Raw genomic sequence first — 27,792 nt, 5'->3', positions numbered from 1 at the left:
GATATTATGAACTAGGTATTATATTCGTTCAATGTTGCAAGGACAAAGTCTTGAATAGCACTAGGTGCTGGAAAACACTTATCTTGTAATTTCTTGATATGTGGGCTATAGATGAAGACATGTTAACAACTATTTTTGTCCTTTTGATTTTACAATGTCAATGCTCTTACTGCTCAACAATCAATTATTTTCTATGTTCACTCAACATGATGGATGTGTTATTGTATATAGCAAAAATGTTGAACTATTTACTAAGCTAAAAAAAGCCAAAAAGATATAGAGATACAGATATAGAGGCTTGCTGATATTGTACCAATGTTGCTTATTTATTATGCCCACATTTGACCTGATATTGTTGAATTATGTAGTGAATAATTAGTACTGCTGTAATCTGCTCGAGTGGTTTAGATGGTATACGTTCTGTTTAAACCCTTCCTTGCTCAATAGCCAATTATGTCTCATGGTTAATAGACATGATTGTCTTGCAGTTCTAATTGAGATAATGTCAAGTTACCTATATCTCTCAAAGCTTGGATGTTTTAGAATTAGGGTGGAAAGATATAAACAATGTTTATGTGTCAGGCTGATATGAGACTTAGTATAGTTAAGTTGCTAATATTTTGTTACTCTGAATAATGTTGATAGATGTTGGAATTGTACGAGTTAGGTTGCAGTACCAGCAGATATGCCCTAGAGCAAGCTTATTCAAGATGGTTGTGAATAACTAACTCTGTACTAATCTGTCTCTATTTTAAACTCAATTTTTCTTGTATTTTTTTTCTGCACTGGTTGCTATTTACTGTAGAGGCACTCCTTTTTAGGTCTCGCCTGACCCAGCGCATGCGCTGGGCTGGCGAGACTTATTGAGAGGGCTCCAAAAAGTGCTACCAGGCCAGCCTAGAGCTACAGTGCATGTGCGCGGGCGCGCGCCGCGTTGCCGCGATTACTTTCACTTTGATGTTTGATCGCGATCACTTTCACGGCCCGCTTAGCATAGCCAATAGGTCTCGCTTTTGGGAACTTATAAGTATTTAGTTATGCAACTGTTGCATAGCTAAACACTTATAAGGTCCCAAAGGTGAGACCTATTGGCTATGCCAATGCTTGTTTATGATTGATCGTTAGCCTATGGACACTAATATGTTTAAAGAGTCTGGAGACATGTCAGCTTTTATTCGGTTTACTGTATTTTTTAGCTTGTTTTGTTTTATTTATGTACGTTGCCCGTCGGCTTGTCGTTTTCAGATCGGCGTAGTTTAACGCTTTAAGATGGCGGCCGATCTCGTTACGTCTACAGCACTAATAGCGGAGTCCGTTTTCACTTATGCAGGACTCTCGGACTATTTATAGTTGAAGTCAAAATGGCGCCGATGCTAGACGCCGTGCTCCAGAACTTTACGGTGAGGTGTGCTGATTTTTAGTGGTTTTATGACCTTTGTAATTCGTTTTCTGCAAGACTGTAGTCATGTCGCTCTATATAAATATTCAATGCTACCATTAGCAAGTTTTCCCTTTTCTTAGCCCCAGTTTTTTCATGTTCCTCTGTTTAGAACGCTTGCTTATTTTTGCTATCCTCGGTTCGCAATTATGTTTTTGTTGAGCTAATCTTAATAACATATATATTGTAATCTTAGCACATATTATCCATGCTGCTTAACAACCGATATTGGTTGAGTGCACACATTATGATTACCGAATATCTAATGTTGCTATTTGTTTTTATCAAGAGTGCATTTTAAACGAACTTTTAGAATCATTTGAGATAGGAGTAATTAAGTATAAGTAGACCAAAAACAGTTGTGGTTACACGCTGTATCACTTATTTTATATTAGGGTACCTGATGGTTTCTTGATACACAAGGGAAACTGGAGAGACTAAATTTTTTGTCTCATGGATCGGGACTCTGATAAGTGAGTACCATTGATTAACGTGTGTTGTATCATTCGGATACCTCCATATAGATATATAATTGGCCTCGGGTTTTCCTGTTCATTTTCAGAACCTTGGAAATATGATATATATATTTGTTGATAATTTGGAATTTGCTGTTTACTTTGGAACATTGTGAAATATTAGGTGAGTTGCTAGAATGAATATAATTTCTGATATACACTTAACTTTTTTCAATTCATTTTGGTGCATGCTGGTGTTACTGACTTCTTGTGTCCGGGCGTGTTCATTCTTCGGTTGTATTCTCCTTTTTTTTTCTCCCCTTTTTTTTTCCCCCTTTTTAGGTCGAGGCGTACCGGTCTGCCGAAGGCAGAACCGGAAGTCGGAGATTTAATGTTTAATGTTCTAGAGTGGCTATTTAGCCCGCCTCTCTTTTAGCTTCTCCTCCATTGGCTGGCTTCCTAAACGGAGGCCAGCCGTTGGAGGAGAGAGCCGTCCCTCCAAATAGGCTCCGTCTTTTTCAGATTCGGGGGCGTGTTCCTTGCTGTTCTTTCCACTTTTTAGCCACGCCCCCGAATCTGAAACCGCTGCTGCGTTTCTCCGAGGCATTTCTGCTTCGCCTGGGAGAAAGGCAGTGGTGTGCTAGGCAGTGGTGTGCTTGTTTAATGATTCAATCTCAGGGTAAAATGCAGACGCGAAGAGTTGACTTTTACTAGGCACTGTAACTTCTCTTGGTCGTAAACCCGGCTGCTCGATTGCTGCTGAAATATAGCATATAGGAAAAGCTTTGATTCCGCACTGCCGGAGGGTTTTGCTAATAGCACGCGTCAGCAATTTCCTACTGAAACAGAAAAAAATTTACACCTCGTATTCAATTTCTTATCCAGCTGTGAAGGTTTGCTCTTAGGTTTGCTCTTAAGAGCCCCCGGCCTCTTTCACGAGGGTGGAGGTCTCCTCCTTCTGCCCAGCCCAGCCCCCATCCACTCTCTTGTTTGCCCAGAGCGGAAGAAGCGGTGTGTGGTGCTTACTGGCCCGACCCCCGCCGGATCTCGACTCCTCTCCCCTCAGCAGATCGGAGGCGCCGGCGGGAGATGTCTGCTCGGGGTTCGGATGAGGTAGGGTCACGTTCGTCACCTGTTTTTGTTTTCCCCGGGCACTGGAGGCAAGATAAACATGCGAAATGCGCTTCTATATTAAATGCGGGGATACATTGCTGGGCCGGGAGCCTCCAGTCCCCTGAAGTTGTTGTATCTGAGAGCAGACTTTCCTTAGCAAAACCTAATTTTTCAACTCTATCAAAACTGCACCGATGGTGTCATATAAACATGCTGGTCATGGTTGTGCTCCGGTTTATACTTTGAAACGGCCTGGGCCAGTTATATGTTTGTTTTGACATGGGTAGAAAATGTCCAGTTTTACGGTAGAAAACCTGGCTAAAACGAGAAAGAAACGTGAGTTTTTGCACGCGGTGGCTCGGTGTCCTTTGTTTTGCATGGAGGAAGCTGCTGATTTTGCAAATGACCCGAGGCGCCCGGGCCCTCGGCATTGTCTAGTCCGCCCATGTTGCAGCCGATGGTAGCCTTCCTCAGTCACCACACCCCTTTCTGTCCTTTAGGTGTTTGTGCTCTGCGGGCTGCGGCCCCTGCCCACAAGTAACACCTGCAGGGCCATATATCTTTGCAGGCGGGAAGCTGCTACCAATTAGGATCCTGCAAAACCAGCAGCGACTTCCCGACCTGCCCCCAAGAGTGTGCTGACCTGCCCTGGGGTTTCTGTGACCCAATCGTGGGTCAGATTATTTATTAGGTTCTGTGGTGGGCGCGTGACGCGTCAGGTACAGTACTGCCCCGCCCCATACCTTTGCCCTTTATCGTTGGGATCCCCCACCCCCTCCTTTTCCACTTCCGAGCTGAGCCTGCGACTACGAGGGAGAGTGACCAGTACCACTGACCGACCATCTTGATTACGACGGCGAGGCCTCTGCGTGGCTCCTCGTCTTCGGCCTTCGATTTGAAGCAGCCTCAGCCTGCCCTGCAGTCAGCTGTTCCTCCCGGCTCCAGCCCCTCCTCTCCTGTGAACTCTGCAGATTGCACCGGCGGCCGTCCCCAGCAAGTTTAAAGGTGAGGCAGGTGTGTAATTTGAAATGCATGCGTGCCAGTGGTCGAAGTGGGCGGGATCAGGGCCGGCTTTAGGGCGGTGCGACCGGTGCCACCACACCGGGTGCTGGCTTCATGGCGGCGCCGTGTTTGCAAGTTTATTAAACTTTTGAAGCACCTGCTGCAGCGTTTCTTTCCGCCGGCATTTACCAGGCCTCACATAAATGTCGAAAAAACTCGTGTGATTAATTATCTTCTGGGAGAGTGAGCAGCATTTTGTATAGTTGAGGTTTTGACTCATATGAAGTTAGTGCAGAGGGTTAATAGAACGTGTACTAAGTAGATTACAGGGTGCATATGATGTAAACAGATTACTGCTTTCAAAAGAGACATCCTTCTGTTACTTACCATTTATAACTTAAAGTCCTAATATAGAATGGTGAGCTATTAACTTTCATCCCAGAACTGCATATACACTGCAAAGTATACATTATTAGAACATTGATTAATGTTGCAAAAAGGGTTAATTTGGCTAGAAATCAATTCGTATTATTAAAGAGAACTCCCAACTATGCTGTTTCTTTTTCGACTCTGAGTTTGTGCTTCTCCACACCAAGCACTCCTAAACTATACTGCCTACCAGTATGGATGACATGTGACTCCTACACTTTCAGTCCTTTGGCTTAAGTAACATTTCCTATACACTGATTTACACACGTATGATTGATTGTCTCTGTATAATGTGTGTGTGATGCAAAGTGCTCGGACACCCTACACTGGTATGAGTGGCGCTATATAACTAATTCAATGCATCTGAGAGTGTGGTTATGGTGACTCGGTGACTGTTAAAGGGTGCTAGTGAGGGAATCCGTGGCAGAGGTGGTCATTGGGGGGCGTCAACAAACATTGTCGCACAGGGCACCACCACTCTCTCACTACCTCACTCTCTCTCTGCTAATGCAATAGGTATCACATATGCAAAAAAAAAAGCTAATGCCAATAGAAATGACAATGCCATTTATTTAGGGATACAATAATGATAAAAAAAATTATGAGCAATACCAATAGCTCTACCTATAATATTGCCGAGACCATTGCATTGTAAATGCTTGTTTTCCCTTGGTGTTGTGTTTTTTGGCTTCACGCTTTTTCTATTACCAATCAGACTGTATGGCCTGAATGGTCTGTTAGGTCTACACTCTGGAACTTTGATCTATGGCCATCTTGGTGTTTCACAGTACGAATTCGTGGTTGATATATGATATATATTATCAATTGATTGCTTGTATTACTCACTTTTCGGTGACTAAAGCTTTTGCCTCTTCTTCACTTTCTTGTTAAGGGCTTTATAATTGTGTGTTGTGCTTGTTGTAAATACGAAAATTGAAAGAACACAGTAATACAGGTTTCTTGTGTGTTATAAATTCTAGCCCTGAGGAAGTCTGTGGTATACACCACAAAGAGATGAAACATGTGTTGGCGGCTAGGACTGCTCTTGGAGAATAAAGAAATAAAAGAAGACTGAGAAGAACCTTTGTTGTTGATTCATTAAGGACTCTAAATGATTAATGTGGAATATGCTCAGGATAGATCTTCTTTCTTTTGCCTTTGTATTCGAGTCATGCCTCTTGGGTGGGGGGGGACGGTTGTCGCAGATATCTGTTAGAGTTGTTGAGTTCCTAGGTTTTAGTGACTTTTTTCCCAGTAGTCTTGTTTTCCTTCCTTCCTTTTCACATTTTAAGATGTTTAGTTGAGATGGTGCCCTAGAGTACTACATGATTCATTGAGTCCAAAAAGCTGTTTCACAGTTCCTATTTATTTTATATTGCCACAGCAACTACAGACAGACTGTGGAAATGTAACTTGTGATTCTGAAACACCTTCACACTTTATCAACCCTGATATTTCAATTGCATTTTAACTTTAATACACTTTGGAGAGGTTTAAGTGCTTTTCAGGGACTGTTGTTGAAATACTAACTTGGGAACGACCACAAAGGTCGGTTGCTGTTTCACTGAAGCTTGTGTTTCAGTGAGTCTTTCAGCTCCAAAAATACTGTGAGCATTTCTATTGGCTGTGAGGTTTGAGATGTCTATGCATATGTAACTCGAATGTGTGTGCTTAAAACAAGCATTTGCAAAGCTAATAGTTCTTGCTATGTGACCCTAGTGGCTGATGTTCAGCATGGCTAAAGGTTAGTGGTATGTGGTTGTGGTGTACAGTAGAGTGTCAAAGTGGAGCGGGGTAGAGTGCAGTGACGTAGAGTAGTACAGTTATGGGTGTACGTAACTAAAGGCTCAATAGAGATGGCAGATAGGGTGATTGGAACATAATTAAGAGGTTGTATTCCTGTGATAAAAGTAGAAAAGCACATTCCATATCATGTCCAATATTAATAATGACACGCTTATAAAATAAAAAAAATAGTATGTTGCAAAAAGATGATGAAAAACATGTACTCGGGCTGTGCTCCAGGGAGGAGCTAGCACAAGAAAGAAAAGAAAGCATACGAGAGCTAAGCAATCAAAACATTGCAAAAAAGAGTGACAATGTAATCAACTAATGGTATGCTATGGCGGGTTGTAAACCTACTGAATATAGTAAGCAATACGTCTCGTAGCACAGGGCATGTGCTATATAGGTGAGACCTAAAAGGTTTCAAGCTGTACTAATGGCTACCTACAAAGTTCTTCAGTGGATATTCAGTGAAATGTCATGTCTGGGCCTGCTGCTGGCAGGTGTAAGACATGCCATTGTGATTTAACTCTTGCAGGCCCACAGTTTCACTCAGTGTCTTTGTCCTTGACAGGATTATTCGAGCCATGCTGAGGGTACTGGATACTAAGAACACGGTTGCAGGCCTGAATGAAGGCGTAAGCCTGTACATGCTATAGCCTGCAACTTACACTTTGCTTAGAGTTGATGCGTGTTGGTTGTGTGTTTTTTAGTTGTGGTCAAAAATGTCTTTGATTTGGAGGGGTGTGTTTTTTTTAAAGGCACAATCTCCAAAATTGTCTTCCCTTGTTTCTGTGGGCTCAGAAAGACAGAGGTATAGGTTTAGGAATTTTCTTCAGTCTGTAATTTGGAGATCCCACATGGCATTATCAGTCATCACGTACTGATATTGTTCTAAGATGAGCACATGGAGACATACCAGTTGAGTATGTTTACAATATCCTTTTATTTATTACCATCTGCACCTCCTTGATTGAGTACAGGAAATTGAATTTCAGTACTTGAAACTTTGAGATTTCTTTACACGGAGAGTGCATGACTCATTGCAAGTTTTTCCACTACCTTTAATTTTATTTTTTGGGGGGAATTAGACTTCCACAGAGATGTTTTTAGGTCTCGCCTAGCGACGCAGCGCAAAGTGCTGCTTGCTATCTGCGAGATCTGTTATTGCCGACTTGAAGTCAGAAGTGGGACAGGACCTGTGAACGCGCGTATTGCAAGACATGAGCTGTGCACGCGTACGGCTCGCGGCGTTATTACAACTCCTGCTGGCACCATACGCATGCACATCTCCTGTCTGTGCGCGCCGCACTTACGTGAACATGTGTGGCCAGCGTGTAATTAAATCTACAATCCCCAGCTGTCCTTGCACCCCCTCCAGTGTCAGCCAGCCATGCGCCATCTGCCAACCCCCACCATATTCCTCCACGACTACACACTGACGCCCTCTCCATACAGCTACTCTCTCCCCGCATTCCTTACCATCGTTCCGCCATGCTTCAGCACGATGCCCTGCAGTGTGCCCTCAGAGCTCACAGGGTGCTCGGTGTACCTCTCAGCCCATGCGGCCGCCGTCATGCTGGCCCTGCTGCGAGCGTGCCAGGCTCAAGGACCGTTCAGCTTCCGATTCAGACTCGGAGCCTCAGCGCAGATAAACAGCATGTCTTCTCCGGCGATCCTCAGCTTACGCCGAGACAGCCGATGTGCACGCTCACGGCGTCTCGTGCGCTCCTGACAGCTCCGTGGGCTGAATATTTTACAGTCCCAGGAGGGAAGGGCTGCGAAAGTAGGCACCAGCGGATCCATACGTAGATGTACATTAGCCAAGCAGTGTTAAGGTTTGATCCCTGGGTTTCCTTTTGTTAACTTTACTCTAAGCGCCCTTTCTGTTGCTGTCCTGTTCTCGCCCCCCTCCCATGTCCGCGTTTCTTTTCTATTGAGCGCAAGCAGTATTAGGGTTTGATCCTTCTGGGTTTTTTTTTTTTTTTGCTTTATAACTTTAATCTAAGCGCCGCACCGCTTGCTGCCGAGGGACACTGAAGGACAGGTGCTGTTGAGGCGGCTTTATAAATATCTGGGAATCAGTGGCATAACGAGCTCCGGGGGTCCCCACTGGCACTGTGCACAGGTGGCACGCCGAGAATTCGTATCTGGGTCTGGAGGGTGCGGGCCCCCTCCATGGCCTTTGCAGGGTGGGCCTCCAAGTTTTGGAATGCGACTGATTGATATTGTGCTGCCGCGCCCCAGCCCCGACAGCGGAGGTACCTTTAGTTCGTCCTGTGAAATGATGCTTCTGAATAACCTCCCACTGGCCTCTTTCCGCAATGCAGAATACATTTTGGGGGACCGACTGTTGTACATATGCAATCTTTTGCATTGCCAAAGTTTGTTCATTAGTTTGACTCCAGTGTCCAATTAGTTAAGTCCACATTATGATGAATTAACATCATGGAATCTGTGTTTGTATTTACATGATGTAATGGAATGTAGATTTATTATTCATATGCACTTCTGTCAGGACCAGCACGACTGGCTTTCACCCGCCGGTGGGCCTTCTGGTATTTATTACTTGAAATACATATCTTTGTTTCTACAGCTTCCTGTCTTAATAATTTGGCTACGATCTTAGTAAGGAAGGCCCAACGCAGTATTACGACCCTACCTAAAGACAATTTTGCATAGACGTCAAAACTTCTAAAAGGATTCAAGAATATTTTCACAACACAACGGATTCACATAAAACGCCAGTACTGTCTGCAACTGGTTACGAGATCGGAAATACTTAAATTAGCTTACGCGTTATCAAAAAAAGCTTTGAAATAGGACTGTTAACTTTGTTTCTCCGCATATTTTCTCGTGGCATGTTCGGAGATGGGCTCTTAATAGACTTCAGCCCAGGAGCCCTTCAACTCGTGGGAATCGGCACAGTAAACCAGGATTCCACGTATTTTCCGCAAAACCTTCTAATACCTAATAATTCTTCATTTGTTGAGTTAGCGGCACACTCAGAAATAGTAAATCTGTGGGAGGGACACTACTGGCAGCATTTCACACCAAAGAGGGCCCTAGGGTCGTAATCTGCAGGGCTACAAGATTCAGTGGCGTAATGCACTAGTTGGCTACCAAGACGCATAAAAAAATGTTAATTTGAAACTAGGTTGCTTATACTGCAGTTTGTAGTGGACTTTACTTTAGTTTCGACTTTAGATTCTCCCCTTTCTATATTTTCAGTGGCCTTCGCTGTAGACATGTTCTCTTTCTGTGGTCAACCTGATGATGCCACTTCCACTTGACTTGACTGTAAACAACTGCCTGATTTTTCTCTCACTTGCTGAGGCTACACGCCCTAAGTTGCAGATCTTTGTGTTTTTTAAATTCAAAAGACCTTTTTTTTAAAATTAGAATTTACCATGTTTCGCAGTCTAATACACAGGGGCATTACTTAATTGGTGAGAATCAAAGGGGTGTGAATCTCGAAGCTTCCTTTGAAGAACCGGTGGAACTTGAGCAGAGATGGAAATTCATGTAAGAATTTCTGGATCGTGCAGTCTGGCCCGATCATTCTAGTGGCGGGGACATAGATAGCCTTGCGGTTGCGCCCCCTCGTGGACCACTTTCAAAGTGCTGGCTTGCACGGCCGGAGGTTCTAGCCATATGTTAAGAAAATAGTCTGCTTCAACTATGAGATTAACTGCCTTCTATTAGTAAAAACAAGCCTTGGCATAACCACTTGATCTGGCTTTACTGTGGTGAACACGGTGCATGTAATCACGGTGATGTTCAATCTGGACTGCTTATGTCTTGTGTCTGTGCAGTCTCCCTGTTTTGCTGACTGCTATGTCTGTGCCCGTTTTTTATTCCCCCAAGCTTTCACTGCTGCACAGTACCAGTTCTGTAGGGGCAAGTCTTTAACAAAGATGGAGCCTCGGGGCATGACCATTTGTGCTCGAGAGAGAATGTACTATAGTACAAATGAAATGCAATAGATTTCACAATTACAACAAAGTGAGCTATAGCCATTTTGCATTGCACCATTTGATGAATGCTTCACGAAGGGGAAAAAAACCCAATAACATTTACAATGCCAATAGCTCGAAACAATGTCATTGCGAGACCTATTCCATTGTAAATGCTTATTTTTTACCCTCACTGTAATAAAAGACGAAATAATCCAGATCTATTTTTTCGATATTTATAGGATGACTTACGCCTCACCTGGTACAGGTGAATACTTACTAGAGTAGAAGCAGCCTCTTCAAGAAAGTTCTCCTCGCATGCAGATTTGCATAAACATTTCACCGAGGAAAGTCATTTTACGTATCACTCACTACTACTGGAAATGCCATTTGATAGATTAAAAAGTGTAGCGGATTTAATTTGGGGGAAATGAATGTGTGACTGTGAGTTGAGTGTGTATGAAAGGAGGGCAAAGCAAACTCACTAGCCAGTTTCCTATGAATGCCAGTTTCTGCAACTTTCTTCCAATCTTGGACCTATATCTGTCTTCTTCATTTTTTTAAATTCAATTTACTTGAGTACATTTCCAAAAAGTTTGCTTTAAAATTAAAAGTAGTGTTAATGTTATGCATGCATCCCCCATATGCACATTTCCTATCAGTCTTTTTACGTTTAATATGAGCACTGTGTACAGTTTTCAGGAGGAATGTGTTGGGGTGAAATGCTTATGTGGCCCACTTTTGGATACTATGTGGCTGTAACATACACCATTTGTCCGAAATATCTTTGCGGTATGTGACCATATTGTATTCTTCTGTGGTACATATGCCCATGCTGTTATCCATTAGACAGAGCTGGCCAAGTATCTACATATGTTACTGCCCCATCGCATGTGTGTTGGTTTTGGAACAGTTAGATTTGAGTAATCCTTTATACAGTAGTTAAACACAAGGTTTCATTTTCTGGTGCCAAGGATCTAAACGGGCTTTCTCAATGTAATTGATTTAGCCATTTTAATGGTGTATGAATGATTTTACTAATTGTTTTGTATACTTCTGCGCCATTTTGCCATTGCTCTATGAGGAAGTGATGCATGTCAGTTCTGCTCTTTAAACAGTGTTGCTTTGAGAAAGAGAATGAATATGTCAATATTTTAGTCTTTCCAAGTTTCATCACTGAAGCCTTCTCTCAGTGGCCGTTCGTTCACCGTGGTTGGTACTTTACAAGGCGGGTAGATTTTCATCAGTCTGTCTTACTGTGAAAGTACGTTGTAATGTAGCACTTAATAGACCGCTTCTGTTTTGGTTTTTATGGGAATTATGGCATGAGATGAAGTGCACAGGACAACAGTTTGGTCAAGTGTGAAAGCTTGATCTAACAACTCTTCTGATTCACAACTAGCAACTTATTTTGCCAAAAGTAACTGGCATTTCCAGACTACCTCATTTTCCTAAGGAATATGCTTTAATTATAGAAGAACACGGGGTAGCTCAGCGTTATAGTTCGGGATGGGCTGTACACGTTTCTTACACCTGATCCATGACGAGTTTTGCTTGTTCTAAACTGCACTTTTATTTTCGGAAGCATCAGATAATATGGCAGGCGTACTATATACACATAAAAAGACATACACCTAAAAACGTTCTCCCATTTTCATCCCACTATTGCTCACAAAGCTGGCATAGTTTCACTTAAGTAATGAACAGTCCACATTCTTGTAGTTTAAGTGAAATTAGTGCCGAAGATTCGTCTTCTTACCTGACGTTCTTCCTTACGCTTACGGTTTCAGAAGTTGTGGTTTCATCTGGTGAGTCTTCGAAAGGAGTGCCTTACGATCTTCATGGTGAGCTGATTAGGCTGTGGATTCATTAGGCACTATTGTTTTAGGTGTATCATTTCCTCCTACGCAATAAGGCTGATAGGTTTGGGTATAGCCGACAGAAGGTTCCTAGTAGCTAAGCAATTCTCTTTCGGTTGAAGCCTATGCTGTCTGGTTTGCAAAGATTTCTTGGGGACATTCTGAAAGCTTCCCTGGGAATGCATTCTGCCCATTGCTTACCATTGGCTTTGTGTTTTGAAACTCAGTTGCTTGCTTTCTATTTGCTGGCTTTATTTGTTTTAGGCTGTCTAGTATGCCTTTGTCCCTCCTGTGGATCATAGCCTGTTTACTTTATTCTTCACAAGTGCTCGCTTTCTGTAAACACATCTTTAAATGTTATTATCTTCCCACATTGCTGTGCATTCAAAGACAGAGATCAAATGTCATGATCTGTCTTCTGAGAGAGCTTGGTGTCTACTTTTCTTTCTCTGACTTCAAAGTGAGAGGATTTCTGACACTCTTGCTGAGGTTGTGGAAGGAAAGGCTTTTTTCTAGCACACAACAACATTTAGATGTCTGTAAATGAACTGTGCTGATATTTGAGAATATATCAATTAGGAAAGCACAAGAGAAGCCCTTTTTTTATAATTTTGAAATGTTGAAACAAATATTTTAATATGATCATAACAAATCTGTACACTAGGTGATGCCATTTCCAACACGTTATCGTTTATACGCTGTATGGTTTAATCAGTAAAACTGTATGTCTGTACAAATCTAATATTCATTTCAGTTAAAAATGTGTTGTCTGTCATGTCAGTGCACTACCACACCATGCATATTCCACACTACGCCACTTCACTCTACATCACTCAACTTTACAGCACTCTACTCCACCCTATGCCATTCTGCACCCCTCTAATCTATGCCACACCATGCCCTGCCAGGCCACATCCCTCCACTCTACCACACGCCCCTCCTCTCTTCCACACACCCCTCCACTCTACAGCATGCCCCTCTAGGCCACACCTTGCCCTTTTGGCCATGCAACACCCCTTTAGACCAGCCCACCCCTCTACAACACACCCCTCTAGGCCACACCCACCCCTCTACAACACACCCCTCCACGCTTCTTCACTCTACGACATGCCGCTCCACTCTGACATGCCCCTGCACTCTACCACGCCACTCCACTATACCACACTACTCCATTCTACTCTACCACGGCAATCTTCTCTGACACAGCACTCCACTCTGACACTTCACTACACTTGGTGCCACTCCCCTCCACCCCACAACACTCTAGATCACAACACTTTAGCAAACTCCCTCTACATCACTCCACCACACTGTCCTGCACTCCACTCTACCACACACTACTCTACTCCACTATGACAACCTACTCCACTCTGCCACTCCACTCTATGCCAATCTAGTCTACTCTGTCACTCCACTCTACGACATTCTGCTCCCCTCTGTGCCACTCCATTCTGACACTCTATTCCACTTCACTCTGATGATCTACTCTGTTATCTGCCCGCCACCCTGTGCCATTCCACTCTACGACAACCTACTCTGCTACACTCTATGCTACTCCACTATACGACTATCCACTCCACTCTGTGCCACTCCACGCCGCTCCATTCTTTGGCAATCTACTCCGCTCTATGACCATCTACTCCACTGCACGACACTCTACTCCACTCTATACCACTCTACTCTATGACAATCTCCTCCACTCTATGGCACGCCACTGTATGCCACTCTACTCCATTGTATGCTACTCCACAACATTACTCCACTCTATGCCACTCTACTTTTTACACTCTACACAATTCTCTCTATGCCAATCCACTCTGACAATCGACACTCCTCCACTCCATGACACTCTGCTCCCTCCACGACACTGTACTCTACGACAGTCTACTCTTCTCCAGGACACTGCACTCTACGACACTCTACTCTACTCCAGGACACTCTACTCTATGACATTCTACTGTACACCATGACACTTCATTCTACGACATTCTACTCCCCTCTATGCCACTCCACTTTACATTAATCTACTCCGCTCTGCCACTCTACAGCACTCCGCACAACTTCATGCCACTTTACTCCACTCTGTGACTCTCTACTCCAGTCTACGCCCCACCACTGTACTCCACGCCACTCCATTATGACATTTTACTACACTATACTCCCTCCACGACACTCAACACCACTCCACTGTACGATATGCCACTCCATTCTGCACCACTCTATTCCACTCTGCGACACTCTATACCCCTCCACTCCATACCACTCCACTCTACAACATTCTTCTCCACTCTGTGCCACTCTACAACACTCTATGCAACTCCCTCTGCAACACTCCATGCCACTTTGCTCCACTCTGACATACTACTCAAATATACGCCGTACCACTGCACACCACACCACTCTGACACTCTACACCATTCCACAACACTCTACACCATTCCACAAAACTCTATACCATTCCACAACACACTATACCACACCACTCTATGCAACTCCACTCTATGCCACAATATGATACGCTTGTCCACTCCTCGCCACTCTACAACAATATAACACTCTACAACATTCTGCTCCACTCTGAAAATCTACACACTCTATGGCACTCTACTCTAGAACACTCCACGCACCTCCATTTGCGAGTTACTTATGTTTTAGCATTCTTTGAAAGATGTGGATAACGTGTATTTTAAAGGCTTGGTAGTAAGTTTTGAGAAAAGAGACTTATTCCGAATTTAAAGAGGTGACGGCTTCGAGTTGCCTATTCCGAGTAATCCCTGTTAATTAGCCAGTTCAGTGTAGTAGCATTTCTGCTCCACTGAAGGAAAGAATTCTGTACTTTAAGTACTGGCTGTAATGACAATGAAGTGGAATAGCGATTTCCCCATCGTAGTCCTCAGCTCTGTTCTGCTGCTTCTTGTATCATCTAATTGTTTTGAGTTGGTATTGAAAAGGATTGTTTTTTTTGTTCATAGAATGTTTTGTATCACATTTAGGCTTTAATAACCGAAATGCTTATTCTTCTTTGCAGTGCTGCAATATTACTGTCTTTTTAAAATACGTTTTGTTGTCCTCGTATAATATTTAGCATCTTTTTACTTCCTTCTGCAGTTTGTTGGCCAGGCTATGACATCCGCAACAGTGTTGATGAGCTGAAGCGTTTGGAGAACTGCACTGTGATCGAGGGGTATCTACAAATCCTGCTCATCTCCAATGCGAAACCAGACGATTTCCGCAACATCCGCTTCCCCAAACTCACCGTCATCACAGACTACCTACTTCTTTTTCGCGTCTCCGGCCTGGAGAGTCTCAGCGACCTCTTCCCGAACCTCACAGTCATTCGTGGGCGGAACCTCTTCTACAACTATGCCCTGGTGATCTTTGAGATGACGAATCTCAAGGAGATAGGACTGCATAGTCTTCAGAGCATCCCCCGTGGAGGTCTCCGGATAGAGAAGAACTCCGATCTCTGTTACCTTTCCACAGTGGACTGGACTTTGATTTTGGATGCTGTCTACAACAACTACATAGTTGGGAATAAGCCACCAAAAGAATGCGGGGACCTGTGTCCTGGGGCAATGGAAGACAAGCCTCTGTGTGAGAAAACCTCCATTAACTATGAGTACAGCAGGCGCTGCTGGTCTGCCAACCACTGCCAGAAAGGTAAGTGTGATTGAAAATGTACAGAATATCGAGCGTCTGCTCTGTCACTTTTCGTTCACCTATATTCTTTTGCGAATTGTCTGGTCTTCCTTGTTTGTGGACTTTCCCGCACAATGTCCTAGTTTGGTACCATAAAGCCAATCAATATGAACCTGTGTGTTATTCCATGTATTCTGTAGTTAGAACATGGTGATATTGTTGAAGTATTAACTAGCCACACTATACAGCTGTGCATGCATTGGTCTCTCCTGTTTGTATCTATACTTATTTCTGAGAAAGCCTGGGTAACAGTGAGACTTTTCATAAACTGTTCAGAGTTGGTGTAGCATAGGAAACCAAAGGTTCAAATCTCATAGCCGTCTTAAAAGGTTGCTTAGGCCTTTAATGCATCAGAGAAGATGGCTGATACTTACCAATTATGTTTTTGTTTGTCGATATGGATTTTCCTTATAAGCAAATGTGTATTCCGCTAGATCTCATGAAATTATTGACCAATGTTACATGAGATGCTTGGAAGTGGATTATGCATTAATTGGTTGCGCTTGTAAACCGGCATCTTTCATCTTTTGCTATTACACTGCCTGTGAACTATAAATGCTACTCCGCTCTAGGAAGTGCATGTGTTTCAGACACTAAACCGAATCTTTGAGGCTAGTGTATTGGTCCTTCCTATGTGTCGTGTCTACAGCTCTGCGTTGTGCTGTGTAGGCCAACACAGATAAAACTCAGTGACATGTGTTGGGGCTTATCCACTGTTAGTTGGAGTTTTAATTGGTCGTTTGGAAATGAAGATTACAAAATGTTTGTGTCTCTCCGGTGCTAGTGTTTCAGAAGTATTATGGTAAATGCAGTAACGTTCTACTGCCTCGATGCTCCTCTCCAAGCTGGTACACCCCATCCCACAAGTTTCCCCAACAAGCACAACTGCATCTTGCCTAACTGGCTGTGCCTAATGGTAACTTTACAGGTAGATAGTGGTTTGCTTTGGTGATGGAAATGTGCATACTGTTGGAAGGAGTGCAGTGTCCTAGATGAAGAATGGATAATAATATATATCGCATACAATAGATGATAGGCTTTGTGAAACTGGATTTCTGGGACTCCCAGTCCTGTGGCAGTTTTCTTGCTTCATTTCTTTCTTATGTGCTTGTTCCTCAGCGAATGCCTCTTGATCGGTCTGTCCTTGTCCAGACCTTCATCTGAAGGACATCCAGTTTGATGGGAAAGTGTTGTGTGGGCCTTGTGTTTGTCAGTGTGCGCCAGTCTATTTTTGTTTTCCCTTCTTGATTATGGACAGAGGAGGAGCCTGTGCTGCCGTAAATTTAACAAGGGAAACAATGCGCGTTGTTGTGCGTGGAAAGGGAACGGCAGAAGGTCGATCCCACACTTTGCGAATGGAATAAAGAGACTTGTGGTGGCCCTTCACACTGCAATGAAGTGTTTAGCCCTACTTTTGTGCCTGCTACATGGTTTACAGCTGCATTGTTGCAGAACAAGAAGCTTTTCTACTGTAGGTTAGCGCATGGAACAATCAAAAACATTGATTGTCCTTTTGTTGTTCTCTGTTTTTTTATTTCTTGTGTCCCAGGCACGAAATACACATTAAAAAATATCTGCTAGTGTTCAGTCAATTTCTACCCGAAGTCTCATTTGCGTCAGACAGTTCATTTGTTTTTATTATTATTACACTGTGTTGTTTACTGACCCCTAGAGGGAAACCCCACAAGTAGAAGCTTGTTTCTGCTGTAAGGAAGCAAATGGGGAGGTGGAGGCTAGGCTATTTTGATATTTTTTTTTTTAGCACATCAATCAGAAAGACTGCCACATTACAGCGAACTGCATGGTCGCAGTCCAACCTCGCCATCACAAGAGGGCGATGGAGGCAAATACTTCTGGTCGCTAAGAAGGTCTTGAATTTCTTAAAAACAGCATTTTGTTTATTTTACGGCACCAAATCATACTAACGTAGTTCAAGCGTGTCGTTTTCATTTAGGTTTTTGAAGCTTGGTGTCACTGAAGCTTTGTATTGAGATCTTCTAATTGACACTGAATGTGCTTTCAGCATCATAGTAGCTGCCAAAAAGGTTGCATAAGGGTATTTGAGCCAGCCACGCTATTGAGGAGGGCAATTAAAGTCTACTCTGGTTTGAAATACGTTTTGAGGTGTTTTTGAGCAGTGAGGAGCAGGCCTTGTTTTTTGTTAAGGATGGGGCTTAACAAGGAACAATCGCCAATTAGATTTCCTCAGAATTGGTAATCTTCTGAAACAGAGTCTAGACAGATTGTAGTGCACAGCTTGGAATATAACACTAAAATGTATTTATCAAGTCTTATGGTCGATCTCCCAAGACTTGCTGGGCCGTGCAGTGATGTCATCAGTGAGACTCCGTCTACTGTTGAGTCTTTGGCCTAGGACATACATGGGCTCTATCTATCATGTCAAAGAAGCTGCATTTAGAAATGCTGCTTGTGTTTCAAAGAGGATGGCGGCCTGAGGTAGAGACTATTCCTTTAGCCTAGACGATACAAGATCACTGCGTTGGCAGATAGACTGAAGTCTTTCTTTGGGAGTACTCCTAGCATGGATGAGTCTCTTTTTTTCGAATCTGGCAGTTAATGGGAACCTTACATAATCACCAGAGACACAGGCAGGGTGGGCACAGAAGGTGGGAGACTGGAGATTAGAGACCGATCGGGGGCCAAAAATTAACACAATATTCCTAAATGAAGGTCACTACTGACTTGCTACCTATGAGCTTTGGTCTAAGAAGAGGTCTGCTTTGTATAATGTCTGAATGGCATAGTCCTAGCTTGGCAGTACTGTAAACATTGTTTCAAGATTGGACTATACTTTTTGCTGATGCAATGTCTGCTCCTCCCTGGAGTACTTAGTGCTAGGTACGAGTATTGAAAGTGCAAGGTTTCCAGTTTCATTATTTGCATGTATACGACGAGCGTATGCATTTAATGTGTAAACTCAGTCAAAGGACAGTAGGGAAAATACAGGGTGCATGCCTCCCACTGCTCTGAACTGTACCCAAGTCCATATTCAGCAGGCCCCTCTTGGAAGAAATAGGACAATTCAGATCTTTAGATGCATGCTGCCCTTAGCCTCCCAATTAAGATTGTAGATTAAGCACCAGTGAACATTGAAATGCAGTGGTTGACTTTGTGCTAAGGGTGGTCAAACGCTGTGAATGACCCAAGAGCTTTCAAAAGAGAGAAACTTTTGGTCATCATTGACTTCAGCCATTCACAAACCAAATTTGTACAGGTAAGAAAAAGCTCTCTGGACTCATGCCAGACATTTATATCAATCCAGTCATTTGACCTTACAAACTCAGTAAGCAAGCTGCCATTTGAACATAAATCCAAAGTATGTCATTGAATGAAACAACACAGAGGTGAATCTGCGAGTTAACAGCCCACAGCAGGTCTGCAGCGATGGATAATCTATATGTGAGGCAGTGGGCTTATTTTTCCCCCAGAGCTAACTTATATCTGCCCAGAGCCAACGTGGAAAGAGCTATCGAAAATCCAGCTCGGAGCCAGTCAGTACACTCTCTACGTTTTGGTTAACATTTGTTTGCTGATTAAATCACGCAGAGCGTTGAATGATTTTTTGTCATCTCTTGCTCCTACAAAAACAAGCCGCTCTGCGTTGCTAAAGGTTTTCCCAAAATTCTATGGTTTTATTGTGGTAATGGTAAACAATTGAGTTAGCAGGTAAGATTAGCTGCAGAGCCACCAAGAAGCTCATTATTCCATCAGGGAGTGTATAGACTTAGAAAACTGGCCAAATGAAATTGTCTGATCACTTTTGCTTCTTCTCAACATCGCTTATGCCCTAAATTGTAAACTCTTGCACAATTTTTGTTAAATATATTATTCCTGCTCAATTTTTACTATGGATAGGCGGAGTTTGCTTAGTTGTACTAGGTGGAATTATGTGGAGTTCCGCTCCGTCCTACTCTGGACTCGAGAATGAATACTATGCTATAAGAATCATAGGCAGCGCTCAATAAAAAGTATCTGAAAGTTGTTCCTGGTTCATTAAAAGTTTTAGACTGTCAGATGTGTGAATTACGCCTATTCTGAAATGCAATGTGTTGGAAAGAGGAACAGTGGACGCACCCATTTCAGCTTTTCATGACACTCATAAATCGTGTGGGTGACAGTCTGGATTCGTGCAAATACTTCTGCAACAGTATTGTGCTCTGTTGCCTGTCTACCGCCGTCCATAACTACCAGCCTAATCAGGACAACCCTACTCTGTCGGCATTGCAAAGACCTCCCTCAACCCACCTACATGTTCTTGCGTCGTTTACTTCTATCCGTGCTTTCCGGTGTGAGCCAGTGGTAGCACAGGTCCAGCGGCGTGGTTCTTTCCCAGGGCATTCAAGCATAGTCTCAGCAGTAAGCAAACAGCATGCAGTGATTCCAGTGGACCTTTTACCATGTGTCTGCAGCAGCTTTGCAAATCAGAGGCCCGTCTGACACAGGGCCTGCTGCCTAGTAGTATACTGGTCCAATCGGAATTGAGGAAAGCAGAGTGAGGCTCTTACTTGGCAGTGGTCACATGACCTGACAATAGCCAGTTACAGGAATGTGGGAGGGCAGTCGCTTGTGGGAGCTGCTTGCAAAAACACAGGTTTCGGTATGTGGAAAAATAAAGGGGACAATGTGCATGTCTTCATAATATCCAGGCGATTGAATTAACCGTTAGGACACAGCGACGCAGCCCGCATAATTCGTTTTTATTTATTTATTTTTTAATTAGTGTTCACGATTCCGACCGCCTCAACTAGTACTGGGGTATTGTTTGAGGAGTTTCTGAAAGGGGTAGCATCAGCTTTGATGCACGTTAGCTTTTGCTTGTTGATTGTAGGGGTGGGCGGCGGGGGCAAACTCCGCCATGCGGCAGAATCTGAGTTTTTTGCTGAACTCTGTGCTCAAGTTGGCAAAACTCAGCAAAACTACGCCCACCCTTAATTTTTACCCATTTGTCAAACTGTGTTTAACTTTAACTAAATGAAGCCACGTGCTACATTTCAATTTGAGAACTAGTTCAAATTATTTTCGCTCAAAATCGGTTTTATTGCAAAATTGGAATGTGGTTTCCAAACATATTGTAGTAAAATGAGAAAAATAAAATCACATTTGATCCATGTAGTGAGGCAAGGAGTGTCAGTAGATTTGTGAGTGTTTCACCCCTTGTTGCGCACTGGAAAAAAAGCAGGTAGGTCTTTCGTAAAATAATCAGAAAAATGGCTGTAACTGGTCAGGGCCACCCAGTGACGGTGGGTTTGCTTTCAGATCTTCCGACAGTATAAACTATTCCCAAAGACCTCCTGTGGACAGTCTAAAATTGACCTGTCTTACCCATTAGCCACGTAATGTGGCAAATTCTACCAATTTCCATTAACCTTTTAGTTTTTGAGAATAAAGCCATGATATTAGTGGTGTTTTTTTTTAATACTCCCTAATTCTTAGATCCTTACACAGGGTACGGTTTTGGATGGAGCCAATCTGGCGTAAAAAATGACATCTTTGCCCTGTGCCATTGTGGGGTTCTGGACGAAGTCATCATGCTTTACGTGTACTTCTTCTGTCTTACTAGAAGTCACTGTTAAAATGTTATATGCAACAACAGTATTAAAATAGACAGTGTTTGTAGCTCATCACCTTAGCATTGAGCTAAGTGAGACTGAGCGACTTGGGATGTAATGTTTTGTGGAGTGCGTCCCTCTGAATTTCTGCCTCAGGTAGGGTGATGTGAATTGTGTTATTTACATTTTTTAAAACTACTTCTTACAACTTTGGATGAGGGGATTGTGTTAACCTTTCTCTCAGGATTTTATCACTCCGATGTGAAACTGTTCTGGTTTGTATCATTGTGTGCGTAGTTGAGCCAGGAAAACTAGTTTTAGTATTAGTGTCACTGTTGGTGAAGAAACTCTTTTCAGTCGGATATCATATGAGGTCTCATATTTTTAAGAATGCTTCAGTCAGTCAAACCACCATTCTTTATTCAGCTCCCTGGCATGAGTTGGTTTAGTCACTTGGGGGCATATTATCAAGCACGGCGTTAAAATTATCGCCGCTTTAGCGGCAGAAAACTGCCTCTAAAGCGGCGATAATGGGCTTGACAATATGTCGCAGAGAATTCCAACAGAAGCCCATGTTGACACCAGAACATGGGCTACTATGGAAAATCTCCAGGGCATATTATCAAGCCCATTATCGCCGCTTTAGCGGCAGTTTTCTGCCGCTAAAGCGGCGATAATTGTAACGCCGTTTCTTGATAATATGCCCCATAGTAATTTAAATCTGAATGGTACTCCTCTCGGATAAGTGCACTCCTACTTTAAAGTATGCAATATCTTGGATGCGGCCATCTTAGTGGTATGTGTCCTATATATAAATATAATAAAATATATCCGTGGCTTTCTAAAAGTGTCCTTTCCTAGGAACTGTGTACGGCAGGCTGTTGGTTTCCACCTGCATTCTGTAAACATTCGTCTTTGGAGGCCAGAATCCGAGCTCATGCTCAGCATGCAACTTTGACACAACCCTTGCGTTCTTTTTCGCTCTCTAAAAAACATTCTCACTTGTTGGTAATGGCCATAAACTAGCACCAGAGTCTCAAGTGGGAAATCTTCATTATTATTTAAAAAAAAAATGGTGTGCATTCTCGTATACAATGTCGCCAAATGATTCTACACACAAATACACGTGTGTACGCGCTCAACGTCTGGGTAGCCTTATAGGAGAGGGAGGGGGGCGGCGGCCTCCCTGCAATCAAACCCGCTCATTGACAGCTCCTGTGTTAATTTTACCCGGCAGTGAATATGCTCCGGCTGGGAGGTGTAAATGGGATTTTCCTTGCCTTTCCCTAAAAGCGTGTTGTGTGTGCAGTGAAAGAGAACACAGTGTGATGTAGGGCCGCGTCCCAGCGGGCCCGGGCGCTCCGCAGCAGGAACTTCCCGATCAATGCCCTGTCTGTGCTCCATTATGTTGCCTCTGCTACAGGACACGTTTTTGTCACAATTGCAGCACAAATGTTTACTTTTCTAACAGGCAACACATAGAAGAATTATAAGGAATGCAGGGGAGACCCACACATGCTGTTTTTAAAATATTGTTTAAAGGTCTTGTTTCTGAAACCTCATCTTCCCTGGTATTTCCTATTAGTTCAAATAAGTTATCAGAACCCCTCTTTTATTCATGAGGGGGTCCAATCTGGAATTCAAGATTTTGTTTGAGCTTGACCTGTGTGATCCAAACCTGTTAATAAATTGGATCTTTGACAGGGTGACATTCTAGGCATTCATGTAAAATCTTTTCTGCAGGCTGTGGGGTCTGACCATGAGCAGCTTTGCACGTACTTTATCGTTTGTTTTAGATTTTTGGCCGCCACTTTGTCCAACTCCTAAGCATACCCGATGTGATGTTCCTTGCCACAGAAGGTGGTTTTGGGGGTAAGTTAAAGGGCTGGTGGGGCTGTAGAGAGAACGTCAATTTTAGACAAATGTACCCTTTCAGTAGGGGGTGTTTCCTTGGGTGCGTTTGTTAGTTTTACTGCTTTAAGGCGTCTTTTGTTCCTGTTTTGCCTAACACGTATTTTGATGCCCCTCTGCCTAGTAATACAACAATCCAGGTGAAGGGCGGCTTTACTTGCTTTTTGATCATCTGTACTACATTCTTATTTCTGAAATAGTTTGAAGATGAACTGGGGTGCTTGCAGCAACCTTGTGTTCTTTGCCATTCACGGAGTCTGGTGGTTGTAGCGCATGGGCAGCAGCTGCTTCTGTTACCAGAGTATAGGACATTAATGGAGGTTAGCTATTGATGGAAGATGATGCGGTTTTAATAGAAGTCTGCTGCTTATGTTGTATGTATTGCATTATTTCATTTTAATTTGTTGGTTGAATGTTGGATGTCAATTAATATATTTCGCACATACAATGAAACATTTGAATATCATTTGAAGTTGTGAGTATTGCACATTATAGACGTTTCTTTTAATTTTGTGGTGAATTTGTTAAAAACAGATAGAACAAAGAGTGTCCTTGGGATTTAAGAAGAAAATGTCATTAAAATGTCAGTTGTAAAACCAGTTGAGGGGCTTGTTTTTTTAACCGCTGCAGGACAAACACTGCTGAGACTGACATCTGAGTCTTCCATGATTAAATTATGTCTGTGGTACCCATTCCTTAAAAAAAAAAAAGTTGAAAATAACGAGCTTGATGAAAGGCTTGATCTTGCACGTGTGTCCTTTCTCGTATTTGCTTATGATTAGTTGTCACATGAATCTCATAAAATGTTACTTCAGAACGATTACAAGTAAACCAACCTACTCTGGCCTAGATGTGACTACTGCTTTTTTACTACAATATCTTTCAGTCTTGAATGTTGGAGAACGGAGTAGTGAGTTAAAAAACAAGTTTATTCTTAAGCTAGTAGCATTCTGAAAAATGGGATGGGAGTTTATTAGAGAGCTAGGGTGGGAATCGCTAAGTCCCAGATTATGTTTCGATATGGAGTGTTTGGACTGCGCTAGTTCACTGATCAACCCTCTTGGTTTGACCTCCTTAGGACGAACTATGCATAACCAACATTTGGTCTTATTATTTCACAGCTAGAATGGAAATAACATTTCAATAAACCTTCTGAAGCAGGTGTGTTTCTCAAGTGCGCTGCATTGCTTTTATAGACAACTCTTGAGGGACGTGGCAAGGAGTGAAAGGGTGCCACCACCCTTTTGTTTCTTAAACATTCTAGATATAAACATGTGAAGTGTTGTTGCAGATCACCAAGATTCTGATGGGGAAAATTACAGCTTGTTCATATCACAGTTCTGTGCACGGTGTGTATGAGGCTTTGAATGGGCTGGCATCGGCAGAACATTATTTAATCTTCTTCGAAAATTAGATGGGCTGTGACTTTATCAAGAGAGGCATGTCTGGTGTGGGTTTCTAAACGAGTAGGACAAATCCAGATGTTAAGGAGGGCTTCAAAGAAGTTAAAAGGAGTAGTGACCATTTCAGGTGGACTGAAGGCCGTTTGTAATAACTCGTACTCCACAAGTGACGCACTCCTTAAGATTGGCTGCTATTTTCAGTTCCAAAAGAAGTGCCTCTATGGCTTTTTCCAAAGGCTGATTGCACGGAGTGGAGGGTGGAGAAACCAGCATGACCCCTGATGTACACTCGTTGTATTGGCAGTGCCTTACTTTCAAAACCACCAGAGGAGTCTGTGGAGCCCAAGAAAAATGCTATATCCATATGAATTATTGCTGTTTCCTTTTTGAAAATACTGAGTCCTGAAAGGGATGTGTACACGGTGTGGGTTTTTTATTTACAAAAGTGTTTCTGGCTTCATGCAGGAATAACGGACGTGTTTTCAAGGCCTGGACATCTTATATAAAATTTAGACCATGTTTTTACCTTAAGATATTGTTGATATTGAGCATTGTATCTCCTCAAAATTACATAGTCTCACAATCTAAGCTTTCCTCAGATTTCTCTTTTTTTGTTATTTTGGCAATTGTCAACTCTCCTGTTTGCATTTTTTTCTTTGCTTTTAATCTTACCTTCAGGATACCTAGAATATATGATTCGTTTCTTCCTGCATGAACTTGTTTTTATTTCGGTGCCCCATTTGAATGTTTTTTTTTAAATTTACTCCTTGTGCTTGTGTTGCTCCAGGAAGACTACTTCACCCATGTATTTTTGTAAGACACTTTGACTCTTTACTGCAGTTAGTCTTTGAGCACATTTGCTGATCTGTTTTAGGATCGTTTACATACAGCGATGAGTACATTGACATTATTACCCTTTTTAACCCTAAAAATAAACAATTATGTACTTTGCATTTCTATCGAAAGTTATGCGTATGTTTTGATTTTCAAACAGAATTGTTTCATCTGCACGTGATTCACCAGTACACTTTGCATTTTAGTTAAAATGTACCAGTAGTGTGTCACACACTGGGGTTCACTTATGTTTGTTTTGTAGCCACATTTTCTTGATTCCACCTACCCTCCACTTCTATCAAACACACATAACTCTTTTGTATGGCGATTTATAGACTTCCACATTTCGTATTGTATTTATTTTAATATATGCCCATATCACATTTTGGATAACATCAATCCTAGCTTTCCTCCCTAGACATGTTTCTTATGGGGTCAACAACGCAATGTGTGTATGTGATATGAGGATTTATGTTGAATTGGTCTTTGCCATTCATTGTAGAAAGTACAAGTTGGGAAACATCCCTAGTTCCTCATTTCCAGTTGGCTTCTGTCTTGTTGCTCATTGGCACAGCTTGCAGGCAACCGCCCTCCCTGATGAGATAATACTAGCTGCACATGAGCAATGGACATTTCTGTGGTCTCTTGGACAAATAATCCTTTTCCTGATTATCTCCAGAGCAGCTACTTGGTACACAGCTTAACGTGCTGTAAATGCACACTCGATGGCATATACACATTGAACTCTTCGTTATTTATATACTTGTTGCCAAATTTTGCTTGAGCCTTCACTTTCCTCTTAAAAGTATTCTATTTCTAATATTTCTGAAGTGAAGGACACCAGTGGTCATTTCTGCTCAATTGCTCCGTAAACTTAAACCTGTTTATAACACTGGCTATTTAAATGTCACATGTTCAGGTTTTGAGGATGTCATGCTTCAAGATGAAGATGCAACTTGCATCCATGACCGCGCGGTGTTCTTATTTGTGTAGATATAACTTTGCGCACTGCCGTAAGCCGAACCACTGATCTCTAAAATTACTAAAGAGGGGGAAACACATGGACTATATATAGCTCTGGAATTAGTGTAGCTGGCTAGATTGTTTTGGGGGGTTATCTCACCTTAGACCTGTACTTTTTGCATTAACGTATTCCTTCTACCATGTTTCAGCATGGTGGTTGCCATAGTCGTAAACTATACCTGCAACAAATGAATGCTGGAGTGCTCATGCAAACAGTTATTTGGACAAAACAAATGGGTTGCATTATTATAGAAGCGGTATCTCCATAATTCCAGATTTACAACTACAAAGATTTTAGTTATTAGGCGAAAAACATGGGTTTGAAAATTGACTTTTTAAGATTTCTGCCAAAGTGTTTGGTTTTCCAGCGCCATCTTTAAGGCAGGCTTAACTGATTTTATTTATAGTTTTGCAACAGGTACTTTTACACCATTTTAATCCTTTTTCATCTATTCTTTTTTTTTTCTATTTTATAAAACTTATGTACAGCAAACATAGGATTCTCTTATGAAGTAGTCCATGCCAGAAGGGTAATGTGTGTGTGACGTGGTAGAACTGTAACCCACACAAACACCCCTCACACAAACCTTCTCTTCTTGTTGCTCTTGTGAGTGTGCCACACTCTGAAACTTTTTTGTAAAGTGCTCAGAATCCCAGGAAAGGTGCTGAAGTAACACCTCCTGAGGAATGCAGAGGCACTCAGTTTTGTTTTGCCAATCCACCAAACTATGAGTAATGGAGCAGACTTTTTAAAAACTCTTTTATTGACATTTTCAAAGTTTTATCGTTTGCATCAACTTGCATAACAATTACAGATTTCTACTCGCATTTCACAAGGAAACCTAAAGATTCACATCTTAACTCAGGGCTAATAAGGTCTACCCGTGAAGCATTGTACGACAAATAAGTTGTCTTTACATCGGCCATAGTGCATTTTGTAACAGTACCCCTTTCAAAACAATAAACCCACCGAGAACGGAAGCTCTTGCATCCTGGTGAGTACTCATTATGCATGGTATCGAAAATATTTTGTACTTGTAGATTGTGAAGTAGTTGAGTTTGTACCAGTGTATCGTTTCCTAATATGTTGTTCGAGCAAGCCATTCACTAGCTTCTGTCCTCTGACATGTCCATGAATGATTGGATTTGTAAAATCTATAGACTGTGTGGTTTCTTTCGGTTTCCTTCCCGTAACGAATTTAGGAAAATGTTTCATATTTTGGCCAGTACTTTGCCGAAAGTTCTGTACTAAATATAAGCACATTTTAAAATATTTGTCTGGCTTGGTCGTTAAGTGCACATGAACAGCTTTCAT

General features: G+C 42.4%; 1 protein-coding gene across 3 annotated transcripts in view; it reads left to right on the top strand.

The window, feature by feature from the left end:
* Positions 1-27,792, top strand: part of IGF1R (insulin like growth factor 1 receptor) — a 900,683-nt gene that overhangs the window by 187,483 nt on the left and 685,408 nt on the right. For all 3 annotated transcript variants that reach the window (XM_085644514.1, XM_085644512.1, XM_085644513.1), the window contains exon 3: positions 15,146-15,697. In XM_085644514.1, coding sequence (XP_085500640.1) covers positions 15,146-15,697 — 552 coding nt within the window. The remainder of the gene's footprint in view (positions 1-15,145; positions 15,698-27,792) is intronic.

This window comes from Triturus cristatus, chromosome 3_1 (genome assembly GCF_964204655.1).
Source record: "Triturus cristatus chromosome 3_1, aTriCri1.1, whole genome shotgun sequence".
Lineage (NCBI taxonomy): Eukaryota > Metazoa > Chordata > Amphibia > Caudata > Salamandridae > Triturus > Triturus cristatus.
The sequence above is the reverse complement of the archived record's forward strand: the minus strand, read 5'-3'. Positions and strand labels throughout refer to the sequence as shown.